Raw genomic sequence first — 25,431 nt, 5'->3', positions numbered from 1 at the left:
ATGAGCTGTGAATAAGTTTTCTTGTATAGGTCCTTATGTTTAAACATTACAACAAGCTTAACTTGGTACTGGTAATGGAAAAAAAGGTAAAAAGCAGCTTCTTTTGAAACTTCTGTGGAATCCGATTTTCTTCCATGGTAGTATTCCTGCTGTAGTTTCCAGAATAAGCTGTTGCTGTAGAATTTCTGCTGTAGCATTCTTGCTGTAATTTTTGGAATGTGCTGCCGCTGTAGTATCCCTGTTGTAGTGAGCTTTGAATAAGTTTCGCACAGTTTTAAGCTTTAGCATGTTTTGGTTTAGTTGTACCAGGTTATTTTAGGCACTTCAGTTTAGAATGGCATGTAGATTTTATTAAGTTGTAATGCAGATTTTTTTATAGGCAGTTTAGATATTTCTGTTGCCTTATGTTGTGAACATGTTTGCAAGGGGTTTTAGTTCAACAAATCTTTAGTTTGAACAGCTAGTGTGACTTGCTTTCCTTGGATTTATGTTTATTGCAGTATGCTTAGAGAGTTCAGATTCGTTTTCCTTGATTTATGTTTATTGCAGTATGCTTAGAGAGTTCAGACTTGTTTTTTCTTTTATTTAGTTAGAATGAGTTTAACATTTTTCTTGCTACTCAGAAGGGCAAGAACAACCCTTTATTTAGTTAGAATGAGTTTAGCATTTTCCTTGCTACTCAGAAAGGCAAGAACAACCTTCATTTAAAGTATATAGTGTTAGTTTCTTGAATTTCTTGAACATGAACAGCTATTAAGCTTATCTTGTAGTTTGATTTGCTTGCTTTATTTTTATAGCATGCTCAGTTAGTTGCAATTCTCTACTTGTTAGATACACTTGCAGTATTCGAATAGCATGAGCAGTATTGAATTATAATTTAGTTTCTAGTTTCTTGTTTTGATACATATACATATATGTGCTAGTTAGTTTTTAATAGCTCTTTAATCTGAAACATATAGTTAGTTGTTTTTGCTATTTTAATAAGATGAATAGCCATGTATTTTAGTGGAATAATTATGTGCCCTATTAAACCTTTTGAGGATTATGGGTAACTACAAGTAAGAAAAAGACCAAGGTCTAGTTAGAAAAGATAACAAGTAAATTAAAGTAAGAGGCTAGTACCCGACTTCCAATCCAAGTGACCAATTCCGAGGTCTTGGCCCTGGTAAGACTAAGGTCTTTATCCTCATAGGACTGGAGGCTCGCTACCTCAGTCACTATTAGAGAGCGCGCATAAGATGGTACTAAGCCTGAGCCCAAGAAAGAAAAGAAGAAAGTTAAATTTTAATTTCAAGTATAAGGCTATAAGTAAATGAAACAAGTATCACCTATGTATAGAACCAATAAAGTTCAGCTTTTATAATGCTAAGCATACAGTATTAGTTTTCATTTACTTTCCTTATGAGTTTATTGAGCATGATTAACTTTATTTCCAGCATGCAGATTTATTCTTGTTTATCATGCGTATGCAGTTTATTTTAGTGTTTTGCTATTAGATGAGCATGTTTAGCCTTTTCTTTTTAGCATTTCAGTTTCAGTATCCTTTGCATCTTATGCACTTTCGAGTTTTTGTGAGATAGATTAGTACTTACTAAGCGTTTCGTTTATAGATTTATTTTCCTCCTACTGCAGATAAAGGAAAAGTTAAAGTGTAAAGAGGAAGGCGACAAGGAGGATGTTTGATGGAGGTGTGTGATGCCAGGACTATGGAGAGATCTGGGAAGTTTTGAGTTTTTCTGTTTAGTGGATAAGAAGTAATTGAGTTGTACTCTATGTTTGATGTCATTGAGACTGTATTTTATATTCTATGTTCCTATTGAGTTTATTCGTGTTTTAGTTTGCATGCTGTGATGAGTTTCTATGTAATAGGTAGATATTATAGTTTTTGTCACTTATTAAACTGCGTGGGTGTTTGATATATGTTCCAGCCATCTGTGGCTGTGTATACTGTGTATGTATTAATGTTTATGGTCACCGGTACAGGGAAGACTCTGTCGAAATTTTTCGATAGGGATTCCTGGTGGTTTCGATCACACCGGTTAAGTAGATTTAATAGTTAAGTAACGATCATCCTTAGAGAGTAGTGTAGTATAGTAAGAAGGGTGATCGTTACAAGACTGGAGAGTAACCCTAGCTTCTGACCAAAGGAACTAGCGAGTTAGGGAACCGTCGCATCCAGACAATTTAATCCCGAGCGACCACCTCCATGGAGCCATCGTCGTCCAGGAAGGAGAAGGTGGCGACCGAGCTCGATATCGAACTGCCTCGTAAAGTGGCGGAGATCGAGAGCATCCTGGGGCTACACTTTCGCAACAAATCACTCCTTGTGGAGGTGATTACCCATGGTTCCTACGCTGACCATCCATCCTACCAGCGCATCGACTTCGTCGTTGTCCTTGGCCTTGCGATTTCTAACTACCTGTACGAAAGGTACCTCACCACCCTCCGCCACGCCAACGTTTCCAATGAGAAGCTCTTCCGCGCGGCGGTCCACCTCGGTCTTTACAGTTTCCTCCGCTTCTCCCCAATTGATGTGATGGAAACTTAACTGAACCTTTCAATCAGGTGAGCGATTTCACGGATCTAGTGACGGGGGAGGAGGAAGAAGACGATGGAAACTTATCTGAACCTTTCAATCAAGCGAGCGATTTCACGGGTCTAGTGATGAGGGAGGGGGAAGAAGATGATGGAAGGATTTCCTATTGCCATAGCATTTAGAAGCCCACACCTTATTGGCTGACATGGTTGGGTCTATCGCAGCAACGATCTACTGGGACTATGATTTCGACCTCAAATTAGTGTGGAAGGTAAGCTAGATTTGGTTGATCTGATTCCCCTCCTCTTCCTTTTTGTATTACTCTTGATTTAATCAGGAATTGGGCATAGATTTTCAGTAAGATTTTGATACTATTCATCAAGTTGGAGACCATGGAAGAGCACCCTATGGAGGCTCTCAACCTCTCTGTCAGAAGCGGGACAAAGCTCTGGAGTTTCTCCCTTCAAGGTATGTTTCTTCATAAACGGTGGATGCTATTGTCGAGTGTGGTTATGGGCACTGGATCCACCAGGCAAGTGGCAATTGCAAAGATAAATGCCGCCCAAGATGTGCTGCCAAAGCTTTCTGGCAGGAGGTTGTTAGTTCGACGATGATGATTTGGATGTTGGTCAAAATCTCCACGAGCAAAGATTATACATTTATTGTGACCAAACTAACGACCTCCGTGCCAGGAAGCTTTGGCAGCACATCTCGGGCAACGTTTAGCTTTGTGATTGACATTTGTTTAGCGGTTCTAGTGCCCATAACTATGTCATCGACAATAGCATCCACTGTGTACGAAGAACCACACCTTGAGGGGAGAAACTCCAGAGCTTTGCTCCGCTTCTAACAAAGCATGTTGAGGGATGCCACAGGGTTCTCTAACATGGTCTCCAACGTGATGAATGATATTAGAATAATATTAAAAATCTTCGCACAATTCCTGATTGTGACAGGAGCAATATACAAGGGGAGGCAGGGGGGTCAGGTAAGTCAAATCGAGCTTCCATTCCACACTAATTTGATGTCGGAATTACAGTCCTGGAAGACCGCTGCTGCGATGGACTCGACCATGTTAGCCTTAGAAATTAAAGATATTTGACTTAGGTTTTTAAATGATAATCTAGTTTGAACCCTTAGTTTTAGGTCACTATTATTTATTCAACTGGATGGTCTGAGCCGACTCTTACTGTTCTAGATTCAGTTTGTGTTTGATCATTTTCTTGTAATTGATTTTGTTCGTCTTTGTGTTCTTCTATTTGTTTAGATTTTCACTTTTCCTCCTAGATCGGTGCTAGCTCTAACAAAGTCAATTGGTTGAAGTTGAGTTTGATTTGAATTGGTTTCCTTAGAATTAGATTAATCAAATTTTACATTTATTATTTCTTTAATTCTTAGGGTATTTTTATTATAAACTTTTCATCCTCTACTATTTAGTGAGTGCCCTATAAAAATTTCATTTTCAACTTTGGATGTAAATTTTCCTAATTGTTCCCTTGTATTTAATATGTAGACTGAACACTCAAATGCTTTAAAATATTTAATATTAAGCAATTTATTATAGTAGATTTCAAATGAGATGTTATTATGTTTCTTATTTATTATTGTTCTATGTTGTACATAGTAGATTGTACTAACAGCTTTTGCCCAGAAATATTAAGCATTATTCTAGTGACTTTTTAGAAGGTTCTATTTTTCTTTCAACTATTTCATTTTGTTGAGGTATATTATGACATACAAATTCTTAATGGTACCCATTTTCTAAACAGAATTTAATAAACCTATGGTTTTTAAATTTCCCACCGTTATCGCTTCTAATGCTTTTGATTTTTAAGTCTTTTTCATTTTCAATTTGTTTACAAAAATTACTAAATATTTCATCTTTATTTTTTAAAAATTTTACCCAAGTGAATCTTGAGTAATAATCAATTATTACTAGGCAATATAATTTTTTATTAATAGATTTAATTTCATAATTCAAGTGGTGAATTGGTTTTAGTTTGATTTCGTCTTTCATCCTTGTTAACAAACATTACAACTTGTTGAGTCTAAGTTGAGTAGTTTTGGTAGTCCTCTAACTAAGTCATTTAGTTTGGTGAGGGTTTACAGTAACTGTAAGAAAATCTTCTATGTCATAGCCAGATTTTCTCCTTTTGTGTCAAGTGATACTTAAGTGAGGAGCTATCTAGGTTAATTGTATAAATATTATTATTTCTAAATCCTTTTAATTTTATTGTGGAGTTTGTCATATATTTAATTAAACATTCAGTGGATCTTATATTCTGAATCATATAATTAATTAACACTAAGTTGAATTTGAAATTTTCAATAAGTAGTACTTTATGAATAATGAAATTAGATTATAGTTCAATGTTAACTATTCTAATTACCTTAAGTCTGTCATTATTTCTAAAGACACTTGTTCCTAGTTTATTGAATGTCAATTTTATGAATATTGTTTGATCCCTGGTCATATGTTGGAAACAACTACTATCCACTATCCATTTATATTTCTAGTAGGAGGAGAAAGTTTAGCTTAAGTGTGAACTTAACTTTGTTTAAGTTGTTTGATTTTAATTTTAACTTAAGTTTCAATCTTAACTTAATTTACTCTTAATTTAATTTTAATGTATTTTTAATTTAAAGGGGAGTCTTGGTGCAACGGTAAAGTTGTTGTCATGTGACCAAAAGGTCACGGGTTCGAATCCTGGAAATAGCCTCTTGCAAAAAAACAGGATAAGGTTGCGTACAATGGATCCTTCCCCGGGACCCTGCATGGCGGGAGCTTTGTGCACCAGGCTACCCTTTTTTTAATTTAATTTACTTTAATTTTAATTCTTATTCATCTCATTTGATTTATATTTTAAATCAAGGGATTCTATAATTTTATGAGATGCGTTAAGTTTGAATTTTAGGGTTTGGTTTAACTTATGTTAAATTCAAGTTTAACTTTGGGTCTAATAAGTAAGCATTCTTTATATAAACGTTTAGGCTGTGGTGAGTCACTTGGACATCATTAGAATAATCACGCGTTTCGAAATTTTTCAAATAGTTTTGCCTACTGAATTTAGTACAAAACTTTAGTTTAACTAGCTTGGATTAGTAAGGGGTAAATTCAGTTTGTTTCGATAAGCCAAATGCACCAGGTCGAAGTCATATCTTCATAGACATACATAGACATCTTCCATAATTTACTATCATCCAAAATTTCTCTTGTTTATTAAGTTAAACTTTTGTCCCTAATTAAACTACTCTTAATTACCTAGTCGGGTAAAGTATTATTGTAGAGGTATCAACTAATTTGTGTCTCACCCTGAATTATTGAACTTGTTGTTGGGACTTTGACTTCCGCTAGAGGGGGGGTGAATAACTTCTCAGTCAAATCGATCGCTTCCTATAATGTTAGTTCACAGTAGAAATACAAAAATAAATACTAACAAGAGAAAGCAAACCAAACATGTTAATTTAACGTGGTTCGGATATAAAGCTCCTACTCCACCGCTGTCTGTAAGGTGGACGATCCCGATCCGTCGGTGGATGACTCCCCGGAAAACCTCCAGCTAGCTCAAGCTCCTTATCGGTGGAGAAACCTCGCCACAAACACTTGAATACAAGCACACACGATCACACGAAGGTTTGGGAGACTCTAAAGGCTTTAACCAAGTTTATTTTATCAACCATGCCCAAGCACCCCGAGCTCTATTAAATAGAGCTCGAGAGGAAAACACTAAGTGTTTTCCCGCTACCAGTCGACTAGTGTATACATCAGTCGACTGGTCCTTTAAGTGAAACTGACCGTTACCCAATGGTTAACTACCAGTCGACTGCTACAGTGTATCAGTCGACTGCTACAGTAACCAGTCGACTACTACATTGTTACAACAGTGCTGCTACAGTGTCGCTACAGTACTGCTACATTAAAACCTAAAACTATAAGATTTCGCCCCGAGTACAATCACTCAGCACTCGTCCTCGCCCGACCAACCTAGACCTAGCCTTCTAGCCTCCTCCATCAGCCTCGCGTCCCTCGGATGTCTCCCTATCCTTCACGTCTTGCTTTCTGGAACTTCCTTCGGGCTTGTCCTTATTGTCGGGTCTTCCTTTGCCAAGAGGCTCCTCACCTCCGGGACTTCATCCATTGCCAAGTCACACTTGGACATACATTGCCAAGATTACATACTTGGACTTACATCGCCAAGACTCATCCTTGGACTTTTCTCCTTTGCCAAGATTACACTTGGACTTTCCTTGTTGTACCTGTATCCTGCACACTCACAATGCATATCAAATACAACAATAAACCTAACTTAAACCTTTGCCCAAACTTCAAAACCTAGGGCACCTAGATTGCTCCAACAATCTCCCCCTTTTTGATGTTTGGCAACCTGTTTAAGTTAGAGAAACATAAATACAATAATAATGTGAATAAACATAAAATCTACACATGCATAAGTCATGGAACCTAACCCTAGGCTCCCCCTTCACCTAAGCTCCCCCGTAGCTAGGATTTCTCGTAAAGGTAAATTTCTCCCCGTTTGCCTGAACAATCGCTCTCCCTTCACCTAAGCTCCCCTTAGCTAGGATTTCTTGCAAAGGTGTGTAGGTTTCCCACTTAAACTTAAATTTCTCCCCCTTTGTCATACATCAAAAAAGAGCTTCAACAATATCCCAATTATTGAAAACTTGTCATCCAGATTGACCATAAACTCATGTATTTATCCCTCATGCATCTAAATAAGTTGACACGGTGAAGAACAACGTTGAAAAACACTTTTAGGCTGGTATCAGTCGACTGAACTAGGTACCAGTCAACTGACCCATTCGATTTTCACTCACAGAACCTTCTATGTTCGAAATACACTGTTACCAGTCGACTGGTATTAGAACCAGTCGACTGCCCTCATCAAAATGAACTTACAGAGACATTCTATGCTCAAAAATATTGTTACCAGTCGACTGGTATCTGCACCAGTCGACTGGTACCTTATTTTTGTAAAAATTAACCTTTTCTGACCGACTTCAGAAATGCACCAAAAATTCTACAGGCCTCCAAAAAATCCCAAATTTTATGGAGATGTCTATTTTATCCATGTCTACTTGGAAAAAATATATATAAAAATATATTTATCACAGATCCCAAGATTGTCACAAAATTCAAAACTAGCTAAATAGTTTTTGGCTTCCTCTTGATGTATCTGCCCATACTAAACCACAATACTTCCCTAGCATGGGTTTCTATGACATCTATACATCAAAAGCTAATTTTCATGTAATATAAACCCAATTCATATTTCTATGCACGAAACACATCCCAATTGTGTCAACTCACTAGGTTAGAGACTTAAGTCCGTCTCCTAACTACTTGGCACATTTGATAACCCATCTATCATGGGTCCTAAAGGCTCTTCCTAACCTTAGGAATCTTAACCTTAGTCACCTCCCTTGGTGACTCATCCACTATGGCTAGGTCACTTCAGTGCACCTCGGGTGACACTTGGCCTACTAAACTTACCTTCTTAACCTTAGACACCTTGTCTTTGGTTAATTTCTTCTTGACCTTAATCTTGGACACCTTATCCTTGCTATAATTATATGCTACCCTAGCATATTCCTTCTTATTGGCCTTGGATGACTCTCCCTTGTCCTTGGTAACACCTCCCATACCAATGTCATGTGCCACCTTAACACTTGACCTCCTTTTGGTCTTTGAAAAGATTTTTATATATTCAAAGAGTAACTCCCCCTAAAAACATGGTCAAACTTCTATCATTGCACCAACAATAACTTGGAGTTCCTAAATAATTAGGAAAATCAAAACTCGAAGTTTTGAGGTTCAAAATTCAATAATGAAACTAAACCTCAACCGAAACTTCACTTTGATTTTTCTTAACCAATCCATACTTGTTTTCATCATGAAAACTCCCCCTAAATGTATATAAATATATTCCAAGGGGTTTGGAGTGATTACCTAGACGAAGATTGGCTTAAATCACTGAAAATAGACTTTTTCAGCTATATTCAGCGTGCCAATCGAGCAATAGATCAATTCACATTGCTTGGATCGATTGGTGGATCGATCCAGCAAGCTTCTGCTTACGAGAAAACCGCTTTTAATCGATCACCTGATCGATTGAGCCCATCCAATCGATCGGGTGATCGATTGGAATGCTGAAATTTACTTTCTGTGAATTTCATAAACTCCCAAAAAAATTTTATAAAATTTTAAAAGTCATGAAAACTCATATAGACATTATTTAGGGTATACTTTATCAGGGAAAAATAGTTTTCTATGAAAATACTTACTATTTTCAAATATTGACACGAATTTGAAAACTTCAATGTTTTCTCCTTGTTTGTGTCTAACTTTCCAATGATGATTACTATCAAAAGATAGTCTTCACCAAGGTTTTTCAAAAGTATTTTGAAATCATTTTCAAAACCAATTTCCAACCACGTTCTTTGGGCTCAATGCATATGACTTGTACATTAGCTTTCCCAATGATTGGAAGATACATAACTATGTGTTTTGATGAACCTAAAACTCAATAAGATGCACTAGATCAATATCTTCAGTTTAGTTCACCATCTTAACATCTCACTTATATCTAACATGTATTAAAACACATACAAGTCACCTTATAGTTCTTTGTGAGATGTATATTTGGTCTTGCCCTAAACTAAGGGATCATGCATCTCTATTTAGGCATTGTAAAAATCATGATCATCCATCTAGGATGTCATTTGATATGATCCCTCTTGTTGGGACACTTCCATACATAATAAATGCCTTTTGTCCTTAATTACAAGGAAATTGATATACTGCATGATGATTAATGGCATACATCAAAATAAGCAATTTTCAAAAGTAAAGCATGCTACAACTACATGATGTATATATGACATGACATGATATTTTTATATTTTTCAAAAGCAAAGCATGCTAGGCATTGTAAAAATATGATGTCATGGCATATGATGGGCAAACAATCATGGCAAGTTAGTATAAATAAAATTTACCTAGATTACCTATCTAAGTATTCTTAACCCTAGTTAACTCAAAATTTAACCCTAGATTGCCCAATTTCATCAAGAAATGTCAAACCCCAACTTGGCATTTCTTTAATCTCTTGATTTATTTATGCCAATTAAAATTAAGCACATTCCTCAAATTTTGGCATATTTATCCTTCCAAAGAGGTAATTGTTGGAACCCCAAGGTTGTTTTGGTGTGATCAACAAGTTAAGTTAGGTCCTGCGTTGTTTCTAACCTTGTGTCTAAGTGTGCAGGAGCTTAGGAGCACAGGTACTCGAGCGGAAGACGCAGCTAGCGAGAAGGACGGCATGTTGTGCGTCCGAGGGACGAGGTGCTGTGGAAGAATACACCGGCGGACGAGAAGGAAGTGCGCACGGTGGTTCCGAGGTACGAAAGCCGGAGCGGAAGATTGCTCGGGGAGCAAGAGACGCAGCTAGCGTGAAGGTCGGCACGGGGTGCGACCGAGGGACGAAGTCTGCGGATGAGTACGCTGGTGGACTTCGAGGGACGAGAAGCCGGAGGGAAGCACGCTCGAGAAGACCGGAAGATGGGTTCGGGTGAGCCTATTCGAATGTCGAGATCACCCAAGCAAGCGGAGCCGGAGCGGAAGGCCCGGACCGGTTGAACCAGAGAAGAGAGCACGGACCAAAAGTCAACTGGTTGACTTTTGGCTCGGCGCTGGAACTATCCCGGGCGTCCGGGCGCCCGGAACCATCCGGGCGCTCGGAAGGATTTCACAGGATCGAGCTTTGACTCGATCCAACGCTGGGGGATAAATTTTATCCCACAACCCATCCAGCGCCCCACCAAGGCTATAAATATAGCCTTGGTCCAGAAGCTTTTCAACAATTACGATCATTCTATTTCCAAACACTTGTATGCTTTAGTTGTAGTTAAGCTTCTGTTTTCTGTGCCTAAACGCTGTAAGAGGCTTCTCCGCCTGAAGGAGTTTTTGAGCTTAATATTCCTTGGATTAACAACCACATTAGTTGTAACCAAGTAAACATCTGGTGCCTCGTCTTTTCTTTTATGCTTTTATTTATCTGCTTAATTCATTTTACAAGTGTTAGCTTAATCGTTCGAGGAAGGGTTGTTTGTTTTTAATTGACAGGTTATTTACCAACCTCTCTACCCGGCCCAACGGTCCAACAAGTGGTATCAGAGCCGAGTACGCTTCAGAAGGACTAACCGCCGTCTGACGCAACAAAAACGATGACCAGAGCTAGCGACTACCCACCTGCATTCGAGGGGGAATTTTCCATCTGGAAACAAAACATGGAGGTATACCTTAACTCAGATTCTGATATCTCTTTAATAATGAAATTTGGTTATAAAGAACCAAAGAACACGAACGGAGAAAGACTCGATCTACGCCTCTGGAACGAAAAGCAACGTGAGGAGTCTATGGCAAATGGGCGGGCAAAATATTATCTTCTGAATGTAATACCAAAGGAAGATTTCAAAAAGGTCGCATATTATGAAAACGCAAAAAAACTTTGGGAAAAGTTCTTGCAACTCTACGAAGAACCTTCAGAAGCTGACACCTCAATAGACACCAAGCCACCGACAGAAGAGTCCGAAATCGAGGTAAGTACTACAACAGCCGAAGTACATCCCGAGATCGATGAAGGGGGAGAATCTTCGGAAGAAAGCAACTCGATAGGGGGAGAATCAATTACTGACAAGGTAAGTCAGGTATGGACTCGAACCTCTGATCAATTAAATGATTCAATCAAAAAATTGCCTGAAGAGTCTTTCGAATCAGAAATTGAATCATCGAAAGAACTTTTCGAATTAGAAAATCAATTGTCAAACTTGCCTTGCAAATTATTATTAAAAGAATTTTGCAAGTTAGAAATTTTGTCGAAAAAACTTTTGTAAATTGCAAAATATTTTTTCAAAAGAATTATGCAAATTAGAAATGATATCAAAAACTTTCTTCGAATATTTTTTCGAATTACAAATTACTTTCTCGAAAGAGTTTTGCAATTCAGAAAATGAGTTATCGAAAAAGTGTTTCGGATTAAGAAATCTATTATTAATAAATTCTTGCAAATTAGAATTTTTATTAAAAAATTCTTGCAAATTACAAAATATTCTTTCAAACAAATTTTGCACATTGTCGAAAGAATCTTTTATAGCGTCCGAAAATTTTATCAAGTTAGAATCTATGCTATAGAAATATTTTTGTGAACTTGAAATTCAAAAAATAATAGAAATTAACATGATACAAATTGTTGCATGTTTAATATTTTTTGCTTTAAATCTGAAAAAGTGTGACATAAGAATTTCTGATAAATTAAAATGGAAATTTAAACCTTCTGATTAAAGCATAAAATATATAAATAAATAAATACATAGAAAATTTCTCTTTATGTTATTAATTCTCTGAAATTTTCTTGCATAAAGCTTTCTGTTTAAAAACTTCTTAATCTTGATGTCGAATAACTTAGAAATTTATCTTGACTTAGAAATATTTCCCTGAAAATTATTGAAATATAGTTTCAAAAATTTTTTAATGTCAACCCTTAGATTTCGTTTGTACCCCATTTTTATTGTGATCAAAGGGGAGAAGGAAAGTATAAGTCTAGGGGAGGTAGACAAAATGAAAATTAAAATGTTTGAAATTTAATTTTTCTATCATGTTACATGTTATTGCAATAAACTGTTTAATTTCATATCTATTGTTGACCTCATTAACTTGGGTTGATCACACCAAAAGGGGAGATTGTTGGAACCCCAAGGTTGTTTGGTGTGATCAACAAGTTAAGTTAGGTCTCGTTGTTTCTAACCTTGTGTCTAAGTGTGCGGGAGCTTAGGAGCATAGTCGAGCGGAAGACGCTAGCGAGAAGGGACGCGTTGTGCGTCAGGGACGATGTCTTGGAAGAGTACCCGGACGAGAAGGAAGTGCGGTGGTTAGAAGCCGGAGCGGAAGATTGCTCGGGGAGCAAGAGACGACTAAGCGTGAAGGTCGGCACGGGTGCGGCCAGGGACAAGTCTGCGGATGAGTCGATGGACGAGAAGGGACACGCGGTAATTCCGAGGGATGAGACCGGAGGAAGCACGCCCGAGAAGACCGGAAGATGGGTTCGGGTGAGCCCTATTCAATGTCGAGATCACCCAAGCAAGCGGAGCCGGGGCAAGGACCCGGACCAAAGGCGAGTGAACCGGAGAAGCGGAAAAAGTCAATGGGTTGACTTTTGCCCGGGCGCCCGGAGCTGTCCGGGGCGCTGGAAGGGACTTTCACAGGATCGAGCTGACTCGATCCAACCGTTGGGGATAAATTTTATCCCCCTAACCATCCAAGCGCCCCGACCAAGGCTATAAATATAGCCTTGGTCCAGAAGCTTTTCAACAATTACGATCATTCTATTTCCAAACACTTGTATGCTTTAGTTGTAGTTAAGCTTCTGTTTTCTGTGCCTAAACGCTGTAAGAGGCTTCTCCGCCTGAAGGAGTTTTTGAGCTTAATCTTCCTTGGATTAACAACCACATCGGTTGTAACCAAGTAAACATCTGGTGCCTCGTCTTTTCTTTTATGCTTTTATTTATCTGCTTAATTCATTTTACAAGTGTTAGCTTAATCGTTCGAGGAAGGGTTGTTTGTTTTTAATTGACAGGTTATTTACCAACCCCTCTACCCGGCCCAACGGTCCAACAGTAATCACCTTATATTTTGAGCCCCGGATTTGCCCTTGGTTCCCTAGGAACATATCAAAATCTCAACTTGGTAGTTCATGTGATTCTCCAAATTGTGCCAATTTAATTCACACATAATTCCATAAGATTTGGCACATGTTACTCTTTGCAAGAGTGACAATTTGGATTAAGATTTACATCTCCCTTAATTCCATAAGAAAATGCCGAATTTTAAAGAGCCACCCAAAATTTCCTTGTGAGGATTAGTTTATTGATATCATTCTAAGTTTATTCATGGATTGAAGTCATTAGGGTGCTAACCAAGGGTAAGAATTGAGTCCATGAATGTTTGAGTTGTTGAAACTTGACAATCCTAGGTAACTTGCTTTTATTATTTTCTAAACATGAATGAGAATTGTTAGGGGGTACAACTTTAGTTTTGTTCACTTGCACGAGACGTGTAAGAATAAGTGTGGGGGATTTGATAACTCATGTATTTGGCATATTCTTTTGGGTTGATAGCGGGCTTATTGGATTTAATTGCATGTGTTAATATACAATTATTATCATGTTTATATGTGGATGATTATTTTGAGCTTAAGTGCATTTCTCTTCTAATTCATGATATTTTGTCACGATTTGATTCTTATTTTGTAGGACACTTAAATTGACTCCAATTGGTATATGATTAAGGCCGACAAGCTTGGTTCATACAACAAATGGAGAAGCTAAAGTCCTACTCGATTCAACCAATTCCAAGGATCTCAACCCAAGCCAAATCCTCCTCACCAAAACCCTTAAATCCCCATTGAACCAGGCCCAAACTAGATCCAAAGTCTGGTTCAAAACTAGGTATTTAAACCTAGTTTCTTGCGGATGAACAGTAGCTCAGGTTCCTGTTCATCCGTGATTTTCGCCCCGCAACTCCCGACTCTGACTCCAATCATCTTCTCAAGCGCTGACATTAGTGAGGGAGTTTCAAGGAATCTACTAGACCATCTTTCGACCAGCTGGAAGTTCACCGGAGGGAGGTTCCGAAGGCGAATGTGCTATTGTCCGAATTCTCTGTTTACGCCCTGGTTCGGCAAAGTTTCTCATTCCAGCAACTCCGCCTCACAGAAGTGATCACCGGAGGCGTTTCCCCGGTGTCACTAGATCTCTTCCGACACCCTTTCACCCATCATCAGATTCCCTTTTGGAGCAAAAGTTCGGATGAGCAAATTCCATGTTTACGCTTTCAAATTCGATTCGATCCTTGCATTCATCATTGCGGGAGGTCTTTGTAGTGAAGATTGCATGCTTCGTGTGATTCCAGAGTTCAAAGTCTACTTGTGCATCTTCTCCAACGACCGGAGTCGGGAGTTTTTGTCCCCGGCAACGACACCAAAATTTGATAATGAGTCTATCACACTCGCAAATCAAATTAACAATTTATATCCAATAAACCCCTTAATTACACAATGATGTTGCAATAAAGAGCCCAGGATCGAATCTCTTAAGGAACTAACAGTAGGATGATAATCTAGAATTGCTAGTTATTCATATTTTAAGGATTTTTGATATGTAAATGGGGGGTTTTGGATTTCGATTCTAAACTTAACAATTAAAATATCAAAACAAGTAGAAAACTAAACTAAAGCTTGAATAAAATATAACTAAGTGTCAATAATTAATCCATAAAGCATTGTCACTCTACGTTGTGGATTTCATAATCAACACAAGTAATCTATGATATGAAATAGCAAGACATAAATGAAATCTAATCAAAAATAGTAAATGAAATAAACCGATCAAAACTCGCAACCAAACTAAACAAACATCACACTCTTGCCGACTCCGGCCTTTTGTATGACAGAGAAACTCTGCCGAACAAGGGCGTAAACAGAGAATTTAGATAGTAGCACATTCGCCTTCGGAACCTCCCTCCGGTGAACTTCCAGCTGGTCGAAAGATGGTCTAGTAGATTCCTTGAAACTCCCTCACTAACGTCGACGGTTGAGAAGATGATCGGAGTCGGAATCGGGAGTTGCGGGCGAAAATCGTGGATGAACAGTAACCTAAACTACTGTTCATCCGCGAGAAACTAGGTTTAAATACCCAGTTTTAAACCGGACTTTGGATCTAGTTTGGGTCTGGTTCAATAGGGATTTTAGGGTTTTGGTGAGGAGGATTTGGCTTTGGTTGAGATCCTTGGAATGGGTTGAATTGAGTAGGACTTTAGCTTCTTCATTTCTTGTATGAACCAAACTTGTTGGCCTTAATCATATGTCAATTGGAGTCAATTTAAGTGTCCTACAAAATAAGAATCAAATCGTGACAAAATATCATGAATTAGAAGAGAAATGCACTTAAGCTCAAAATAATCATCCACAAATAAACATGATAATAATTGTATATTAACACATGCAATTAAATCCAATAAGCCCGCTATCGACCCAAAAGAATATGCCAAATACATGAGTTATCAAATCTCCCACACTTATTCTTGCACGTCTCGTGCAAGTGAACAAAACTAAAGAAGCAACTAAAGTTGTACCCCCTAACAATTCTCATTCATGTTTAGAAAATAATAAAAGCAAATTACCTAGGATTGTCAAGTTTCAACAACTTAAACATTCATGGACTCAATTCTTACCCTTGGTTAGCACCCTAATGACTTCAATCCATGAATAAACTTAGAATGATATCAATAAAGTAATCCTCACAAGGAAATTTTGGATGGCTCTCAATCCTAATCTCAAATTCATGTAATGGTTGAGCACAGTTAAGCTACTCATGTTCATGCAGTACCATATGCTTGCTTATCTTCTATTTTTCACCACTAGCCAAAGCATTAGAATACATAAATATGAAGGCTTATCATGATAACAAAGAAAGTATGAATCAGATGAAATCAAAGTATAAATGTTAGGGCAAGAAAAGTAGAAGATATGATTCAAATAATAGTGGAAGACATGGATACAATTAAATGCTATATAGATGAATTCCTTGGCCATGTTCCCTTTTATTCTCTTCATTTGCCATGAGTAAGCTTACTATTATTCCAAAATTTCTAATGAATTAATCCACCTTAAAGGTTTCTCCATTTGTTTAAGTTGAATTTCTGGATTTCACGAATTTAAAAGCTCAATTTGGACTCAATCTCAAACCTACAGATTCTGAAATTCTATTTCTGTACATTGATCTCCTTGGTGCTTTAGCTCAACCTTTGATCTATAATCCCTCTAGATTATTTCATTTAGTATTCAATCAATGTAAGCTTGAATTCCATTAGTCTCAGTTTAGAAAAATCAAGTTGATACAGCTTCCAGCATTTTGAAACTGCATGCCTCACTGTTTTGACATATTCCAGCTTAACCCACAGAAATTTCAGAATTTTACACTAGAAAGAATTTTTACTGCTTTCCAAACACTATACTTCCCCCACACTTAAAATTTTTGTCCGTCTCGGACAATTAAACTCATCAAGAGATCAATCAAAATGGTATCAAAATGATAACCGGCCAAGGCAACCAAGAAATCTGCTTCAGAAATTGTTTTGCCTGTAGATTATATTTTCTTTTTGTATTCGATATGCAGCAAAGCTTCCCCACAATCTATTAAAAGATCATAGAAATTCAGTTCGAATTTAAACTTCCCATAACTGCAAATTCAGTAACCAAACACATTCTGCAGAATAGATTTCTAGTTTCCAATTTTCAGCTTGTGTTTCTGTTATGTATCAAATTCTCAGCTCAAAAATCTTGGAAACACTGGATAAACTAGATTAGAATTTAACAAGACAAGAACAACAGTTGGAATTCAAGTTTTCAGTGATTAGCTTGCTCTAAAACCCAATTAGCACAGCAACTGCAGATTTTCTAAATTTTCTGTACAGAGTATGGACTTTATCAACTAGTCATCATTTAACCTCCAAAAATTTTCAAATTTTAGCAACTCTAGCTTGTTGTAACTCATTTTCCAAAATGGCATAGAAATGCTTCAGCAGCAGGAATTCTACATTTCTCTCTTTACTGATCTTCTTTGAACATCCGGAAAAACCTTGATCTTTAACCTTCAAAAAGACTATCTTCTTAACATTCAATCACATTTATCTTGCCCTTCAATTCTGCACATTCTAATTTAGGCTGATAGAGAGCTAGTTCAAATTCTGCACAGTGAAGAATTTCCAGCTTAATTCAGCTATACCATTTCTGTGTTGTTCCCTTTTAATCCTCAACACTTAGACTTCTCGAATATTTCCTTCATTGTAACTTGTAGCTATTTCTTGATTAGATGAAAAATGATTCCATTTGTGATTTGAAACCGACAGATTTGATCCTATTAGATTCTACATCAAACAGTTTTTTTATTTTTTTTTCACTGCTTGTAATATCAAATAATTTTCATTGTCTTCGTTTCTTCAGGAATGATTTCTCAATTTGACTGCTTCATAAGTGAAATGGTACTCACCAATTCAATTTCCAATTTTGCTCTCCATAACAGATTTCCTGCAATTACACTCATCCTATTCAAACAACTCATAATTTTCCATTTAAACCATTTGATACTTTCAAAATTCTATTCAAAGCAATATAAAAAGGCATAGGAAGAATTGAGACACCATTTGAATCTGTAAATGTAAGAGGCTGACTGGTTTTCCTTGTTACTTTGAGAGCTGATGATACAAATTGATACACACTTACTTCAACTCTACATTGAATTCTTGTTTTCCAATTTACTGCCTTTTTTTTTAACATTTTGTTCATTAGTTGCCTTTACACTTGTTTCCCGATCAGCTTAAAGATGTTTTCCTATGTTTAGTATAGTTAAAAAACCAATAGATTTGTTCTCCAATAAAAACAGCATTTCATACTGATGCCATTTCTGCACAGAGAGCAACTTCAACTTCCCTCTCATTTCTGCCACAACTATACTTCTGTATTTCTGCCAGCCTTCCAGCCACTACTACATTTTGTTTTTCTCTTGTGCAATTAGAGCTCATTCCTTGGTTAGTCATACAATGGTTTTACCTTGTTTAATTCAGAAATCAAACAGGTTTTATCTCTAAACAGCAGCTTTTCATTTCTGAATTTCTGCATTTGAGTGGTTCAGTTTCCATTTCTGATTTTCTTGGACTTCAGATTGAGCTTCCAGGTTTTAATCTAATCAGAATATATCATTCAACTACTCAATCAAATACAGCTTCGATTTAATTAATTCCTGATCAGAAATAAAATTGCAAGTTGATGCAGTTGTTGCCTAGTGGCAGATTTAAGTTCATCACCATTTAAAGTAGCAATTGGTTACTATTATCTTCATTTTTCCTTCTAAATGCTTATGACTCCCTCTAGAATGCTTCTTGAATTGAATGACAATCACTAATCGAAGTTCAAATCCTGCTCCTTGATCAGGTTTTCAGCAACAGATCCATGTTTCAACAGTTTACAGTTTTCCATTTCAGCTGCTCTGGTAATTCAACAATCTGTCCATCCAGCTCTGTCATCAAAATTCTTTGAAAAGAACATACACATCTATCCATGTAGAACTCATATCTTAATCTTCACTATTTACTAATGAGAGATATAATTCGTCATCTCTTAAACAATTCTGTTTTCATTTCTGAAAATCCAGCATCTCTTCAATCTAGTTTAGCTCTTCACTCTTTCAGCATCAAAACCTGATTTCTAAAATCAGATTTCATAGGAACATAACAAAATATAAGTGCTAATGAGAAAACAAAGGCTTTACTTGAGCATTTCACTGATTTAAGAATCAAAAGAGCAATGTGGCACACAAGAGTTGATACAGATTATATTTTCTGTAATGCAGTTTATTCCTGGGTTTCCTCAGCATCAACAAGAAGAGTATGCATTTCATCAATAATTTTTAATGAACTTAGCTTAACAGGTTTCAGAATCATAGCCGAGAAGTCAGGTCCAAGGAAGTTGCAGGCATTGAGTCATGTAGAAGTTGAGCTTCAATTGAAATTGTCATTGTCAAAGACTGCCATTCATTCAGCTCCTGCTCCCTTTTTGCCACTGTTCTCCATCATGAACCGAAACACTTGGTAAGATTGTTGCTATCCAAAAATAACATAAACATTTTGGCACCAAATTCTACCTTGACAAACTCTGCTGACCAAGTTTTTTTTTCAGAGATCATATTAGTTCCATCAATTATCTGCCGTTCAGGAAATTAAAACTAGGATTCAGCTCGATAGGGTTATAAAGACTTAATAGCAAAAGGTGACAGAGCAAATTCCAACTCGATTCCAAATTGAAACTGCCAAACTTTATCTGATTTGCAACAAATTACTTCTCATTACAGCAGCTTCCAGCTTCTTGCTTCCTAGTACTACATGTTCACTGATCCTTTTCTTCAAAATAGTAGTAATGCTACCCACAACAGCTAGGAAGTCTTTTAAGATTGGGTACATCTATTCAAAAATCATGCCAAAGACTCCAAAAATGAAACTCATTTATGAAATTCTATTTTTTTTTCAGATTCTAATTCTAGATCTTGAAATTTAAGGCAGTTTCAGATTTAGAGTATCATTATTTGATATGTCATTTCAGATGTCATCTTTAGGATTCTAAGTCAATGAAATTGCAAGAAATACTTAACACAAGATGCTGTTCAGATTCTCAATCAACCTCAGTTGCATATCTACTGAGCAAAAAAAAAAAAATTAGCATCTCTACATTCTGATTTCCATTCTAGATCAGCTTCCACAAAACCACAACTCATGCATCCTTCAGAAATCAACAATCAGTTCTAAAGCATGTTCTCAAGAAGTTGCCAGCATATAGATATTCATTGTGATTCTCAAAAGGATTTACTCTTGGCACACATGTTCAAATTGATACATTCATACCAGATTTCATTTCTACTTTCTATTTCTTCTTTCTTCCTTTTCTTTACTTTCTTTCCAAACTCAGATTTGTATTTGAATTACTGCGAATAAGTCATCAGTTCTTCCATGTTTTTGACCTATTCCTATTTGCATCTTTACTTGCTTGGAATTTAATCCATGCAACTCCCTTCCTAAACATGTCAGTTCCTGTTTTTTTTGTTCTGTCTTGACACTGGACAGTTTCAGAATTTAGTTTCTGAAATTTTCAGGATTTGGATTTATACGAACTTGGGGAGAAAAAAAACAAATGTCAATTGAAGATCAAAAGCTCCACTTGGACTTCTTGCTGATTAGAAATCTGTGACCCAAAACTTGACACACAACAATAAGGGATTGATGCATCAATCACGAAGGCTTGGAAAGAAACAAACACCAAATACCACTAAGAGGTTGACTGCCTACTTTAGAATTTTTACTAATCATAATTAGGAACTCAACTTCCACTTCAGAGATTCCTGAAACAAAACAATTAGCAAGGGGAAGGAATAAAGTCAATAGCTCAGTTCAATCTTGATACATAGTTCTTGTATCACTGCCCCTTGTCTCCATTTTTTTCATTTCAAATCTTAAATTATGCTCTGGAGTTCTTGAATGGAGTAGTACTTCACCTATCCATTTGTCTTCATTCCTGCAGACTTAGCACCAGCCTTCATTCACTGTTTCCGGATTCACTGTTTTAGAGTTTCTGCATTTCAATTTCCAAAGTTTAAAGAGTTTGAAGAGTTCATGGAAAGGCTGAAATATCCATTTGGTTCTGCATCTTGTAAGATTTCTGAATTTTAGCACACCATTGATACAAAATTCTGCATTACTAAATTTCCAGCTTCTACACCAATTCAATCTGTTTCCACGTAACTATCAGTAACTTCTTTCATTTTTGCATTCTTCTTCAACTTTAACTCATTCTGTTTATCCAGTACACTCCAATATCCACATTAGCATTCCATCAGTAGCATTTTAAAATAATTGCTCATCAACAACTTGTATATTCAGCCATGCTTCCACAGTAACAGATTTTTAGCATTTTAAATAAATCTCCTATACAGATTCAGCTACCACTCAAGTCCCAATTCATGACTTTTAAGATGGTTGTACAGATTAGCAATGCTCAGAATGCCAGCTCCAGCAATGAATTGTTAAATCAATATCAGAATACTTCTTTAGCTCTATAAAGGATCACCATAGTATCAATTTCCAGAATTCAAAGATATTTGAGCACAAGGAATGATTAAGTTTAGCACTACTATTTTAAGAATCATCCATTAAAAATAATATTATTGAGAAACAAGCTCAATAATTGGCACAAGAAAAACTGCACAAAATAGCCCTTGCTCCTTGATATCACATCTTAAACTATTTCCAAACTGCAACTTGCATCTAATATTTAACTTCCCTTGCATCATTTCAACACTCCACCATCAAATTAAATATGAATTCCAACTGATTTCAATTCTGGAATTGAATCTTGGCAAACCAGTGAATTGCTTTTCAAAATCACAATTCAGCTTGACACCTACAAATTTCAGGATTGGACACTTGAAAGAATATGCTACTCGATTAAGCTTGAGGAGGTTTCCTTTGAACCCTGAACTGGAATCAACTTGGCATCACAACTTGAGGTTGATACAATCACTTCATAGATTTTTTTCTGCACCAAAAATTCTGCACAACTTGAGGTTAATTAAATTCTGCACCAACAATTCCAGATTTTCAATACGAGTACTTGTTTAATCTCCTAGTGCACTTCAAATCAAGCAATGTGCATTTCAAATTCAGCAATACTTCCCAAGACTGAACAAATCTGCTGTGCACAGAACCACTCAATAGTTACGATTCTTAAATTCCAAAATAATTCCAGCGTGCTTCTTCAAAAATTAAGCTCACTACAATCTTAAGAACTTGAATTAAGAGACATGTTGTTCCCAAACAGCATCAATAAGTGGCACAACTAGTCTAAGCTTGGATCATGAAAGGCTTTTCTCAAAAAAAAAACAAATTCAGCACTCCAACCAATTAAAAATACATCCACTTACTCAAAAACACCAAGCATCTCCCCCACACTTTAACTTTATCCATCTTAGCCAAATAATTCATCATATAACAAGCAAGGTATCCACATCCAAAGATTCATAAATGAGAAAAGATAAAATGATATTATGATTCACAAGAAGATTAGCAAGAGACATGTGGGGAAAAATAGAATAACCTTCATAAGCATGATTCAATTTATTAGTATTGTGGTTTTGAAAGAATCAAAACATGTTCTAGAGTGACAATCACACAAGTGCATCACACAAATAAGCTAAATCCTCACTAGGTATGGAAATTATTATCTCAATTCATCAATCTAAATTCCATCACTAAGTAGTAACCTAATGCAATCCAAGAATCCATTCATAACAATAAATTTCAAACTCAACGATCAAATTTAACTAGCTTTCAAAATTCTCTAAAATGATATAAAGAAATGAAAGGGGTGCATTTTATTTTCGAAAACCGAAAAGATTACTTACAAGACAAACAAGATTGCTAAAGTAAACTAAGAGATTATTCATGCAACAAATAAAGACTTGATATCTATAATGACAAATTAAAGGTGGAATGGAACAAACTCCCTTGAATTTCTGGTGGTCGAATAAGGTTCAGAAGTAGAAGCCACCCCGGTAATGGAGCAATCTTGGTTGTAGTTAAATCCTTTTTATTCATCATTTTTCTCTTGAAAATTCTTTCTGGAGGTCGGAGGCGGTTCAGTCTAAGCATCCACTGCGAAAGCTTATATTCTCCTACAAAATCAATAAAGAACAACACCTCCCACATGCATGTGGGATAAGAAGAAGATAGGAGAATATTAGTTTTGACAAAAAAAAATATATCAAGCAATGAATCACATCTAATAAAGTCAATGAATGGTACTTCTATTAAATTTTCTAATAAATCACAAGAGTTACTAACCTTGTCATTTTGAAAGATACCTGAATATTCTAGAATGGTGATTATTACCTCCTCCTCATCAAATAATGGCTCAAACTCCGGTTCAGGTGATCCTTGGGGTATTGCTTCCAATAAGCAATCCCCTACACTTAATTCATCAACATCTAGCTCAGGTGATGGTTCAGGTGATTCTTGAGGTATTGCTTCTCGTAAGCAATCCCCTACACTTAAATTCTCTCCAAGTAAATTTTCAATTCTTGCATCATCAACAACATCTACAACATCTACAACAACAATATTAGTAGAGTCAGAAATTTGTACAACTACATCGTCATCACAAATAATACTAGAGAAATCTTGTGAAGTAATGGAAGTAGGGTCAGACCTAACAAAATCTCTACTATCCGTCTCCCCACTGAAGTTTTGTGTTTGTAACTAGTTGATGAATGATGCAATTTGATCTAATTGACTCTGTATATTCTGTATCCTTACAAATTGTTGCTCTTGATGTTCTCTCATTTGCTGCATAACCTCATTGACTCTCCATGTTGACTCTTCAATTTGAGAATAGTTCTGTTGAAACCCATATGAATTTTGGTCGGCTAGATCTGGCTCAAAAAATGGTCCTTATGCATTTTCATACTTGAAATGTGAATGATCCACTCAATTAGAATTGTAAGCATTAGGAAATGACTCATACCTATTATGCTGCTCCATAGGTGGATAGTACTGATATTCAGGCTGATAGAACCCAGTCTTAGGCTGATAGTAATGACTCTCCCTCCTACCTACAAAATACTGATAATATGAATCCATGGTCAAAGAGATTTCATGTTCTTACACTGACAACTAGCAAATAAAATCAGAATATTCAGGAGCATATAGAATCAAACACATGGATATACGAACAGGAAAACAATTGAAACAATTTTTTTTTAAGTTTTCAAAATAAAGAACAATCCTAAGATTATCAAACACCACTACCGTTTCCCCGACAACGACGTCAAAATTTGATAAGAACTCGAGTGTCGTGCTACGGGAGCTTATCAAATTACAATTAAAGTTACCGAACCCCTCTACACTAAAGTAGTATAGAGCTGACTTGGGTCGTCTCCCAACGAATGTAACGATAGGATGATAACTTCAGGATTGGTTATGACTTTTGGATTTTTGATATGAAACTGGGGTTTGGGTTTTGAATTTTGAGTCTATAGAATAAAGAACAATGTAAGTACGAAATCTAGTCCTAATGAATAAAAGAAATTCTATCTACCCATTAATAGTGATCTCACAACGCATTGTCACTCTATGCTACGATTTTATCATTAATGAAATTAAACTAAGGAATGAAATAGCAAAGCATTAAATGAACCTAACCTAGTAAATGAAAGACGATGCAAATAAGAAAACCTAGTCTAACTTAAACTATGATTGCAAGGAAATTAAAGACAACATAAAGTAAGCAACTAAAAAAATTAAGCATAGAACGTAATCTAACCTTGTCTAATTGCAATTAAATGAAGACATAAACATAAGAGAACCATGCAACATTCAATTAACAAAGCATTGTAAGAATCTAAGCTAAGAAAATGCAAAACTAGGATGACAAAGATGGTTGGGGCATTTCAACAAACACTTGATGAGTATTAAGCAAACTAAGCAAAGTACAAGCAAGTTGACATTGGAGATCATCAATTACAAGCATTCATTAACACTTAACAAACACCATAAACATAAGACAACCCAAGAAAGAATCAACCCAACACGTCGTTAGCTTCTCCTGTGAATGCACTGCAGTTGCGGATAGAGATCAGACCTTCCTCTTCTAACCCGAAGAGGAAGGGGCTGTCAGATTGTAGTGAAGTGGCCGGATCTGAACAAGGATGAGCTAAGGCCAATGGTGGCTGATCGGAGAAGCTCGTAGGTGGCCAGAGGTGCGAAAGAAAATGTCCGAAGCTTGGCTGCGTTCCGTGAGCTTGAGGCGTCGGGTTTCTTCCGTGAGAAAGAGATGGAGAAGATGGAGAGAAGGTTGAGTTAGGGATGGCCGGTCGGCCGGCGGCGAGAGATGAGCAGAGGTGGCCACCGGCCGTTGGTGAAGGAGGAAGAAGAAGTGGCCGTCGCGTGAGCCCTAGCCGCGCGTGACAAAGAGTAGATCGGGGGTTCTGTGCTGGGTAAAGAATAGGGGAAGTTTCTTGATGGGTTTCGGGTTTGGGTAAGGAAAAGGATCCGAATCCAATAAAAAAAGGGAAATTGGGTTTTAAAAGTGGGCTTGAGAATTGGATTAGGTTTTTTTTTTTTTGTTGAACTTGGAATCACATTGAATTGAAGCTCCACTTCATAATGAACCCTTAGATTATTTGATCTTGATCAATGATCCAGATTACTTCCCTACAAAATA

At 36.7% G+C, this 25,431-nt stretch overlaps 2 protein-coding genes and 1 long non-coding RNA gene across 10 annotated transcripts; 2 read left to right on the top strand and 1 right to left on the bottom strand.

The window, feature by feature from the left end:
• The first annotated feature begins 2,206 nt into the window (after positions 1–2,206).
• Positions 2,207–2,548, top strand: LOC122050784 (ribonuclease 3-like protein 2). The gene has a single exon (XM_042611661.1). The coding sequence runs from the start codon at positions 2,207–2,209 to the stop codon at positions 2,546–2,548; it is 342 nt and encodes a 113-aa protein (XP_042467595.1).
• Positions 2,549–2,741: 193 nt separating this feature from the next.
• On the top strand, positions 2,742–3,150 carry LOC122050783 (ribonuclease 3-like protein 2). Its single transcript, XM_042611660.1, has 2 exons — positions 2,742–2,807; positions 2,887–3,150. Exons 1-2 carry the CDS (start codon positions 2,742–2,744, stop codon positions 3,148–3,150), a joined length of 330 nt encoding a protein of 109 aa, XP_042467594.1.
• Positions 3,151–14,977: 11,827 nt separating this feature from the next.
• Positions 14,978–25,191, bottom strand: LOC122052857. Of its 8 annotated transcripts, none has more exons than XR_006132120.1 (4): positions 24,777–25,191; positions 23,734–23,831; positions 23,419–23,641; positions 14,978–23,317 (listed from the first exon to the last, which is right to left on the bottom strand). It is a non-coding gene; the product is annotated as an uncharacterized LOC122052857 (long non-coding RNA). The 8 variants fall into 8 exon arrangements; XR_006132122.1 differs by having other exon boundaries at positions 23,734–23,821; XR_006132119.1 differs by having other exon boundaries at positions 24,793–25,191.
• Positions 25,192–25,431: the final 240 nt, after the last annotated feature.

Source organism: Zingiber officinale, chromosome 3A, assembly GCF_018446385.1.
Source record: "Zingiber officinale cultivar Zhangliang chromosome 3A, Zo_v1.1, whole genome shotgun sequence".
In the NCBI taxonomy this organism is placed as follows: Eukaryota; Viridiplantae; Streptophyta; class Magnoliopsida; order Zingiberales; family Zingiberaceae; genus Zingiber; species Zingiber officinale.
The sequence above is the reverse complement of the archived record's forward strand: the minus strand, read 5'-3'. Positions and strand labels throughout refer to the sequence as shown.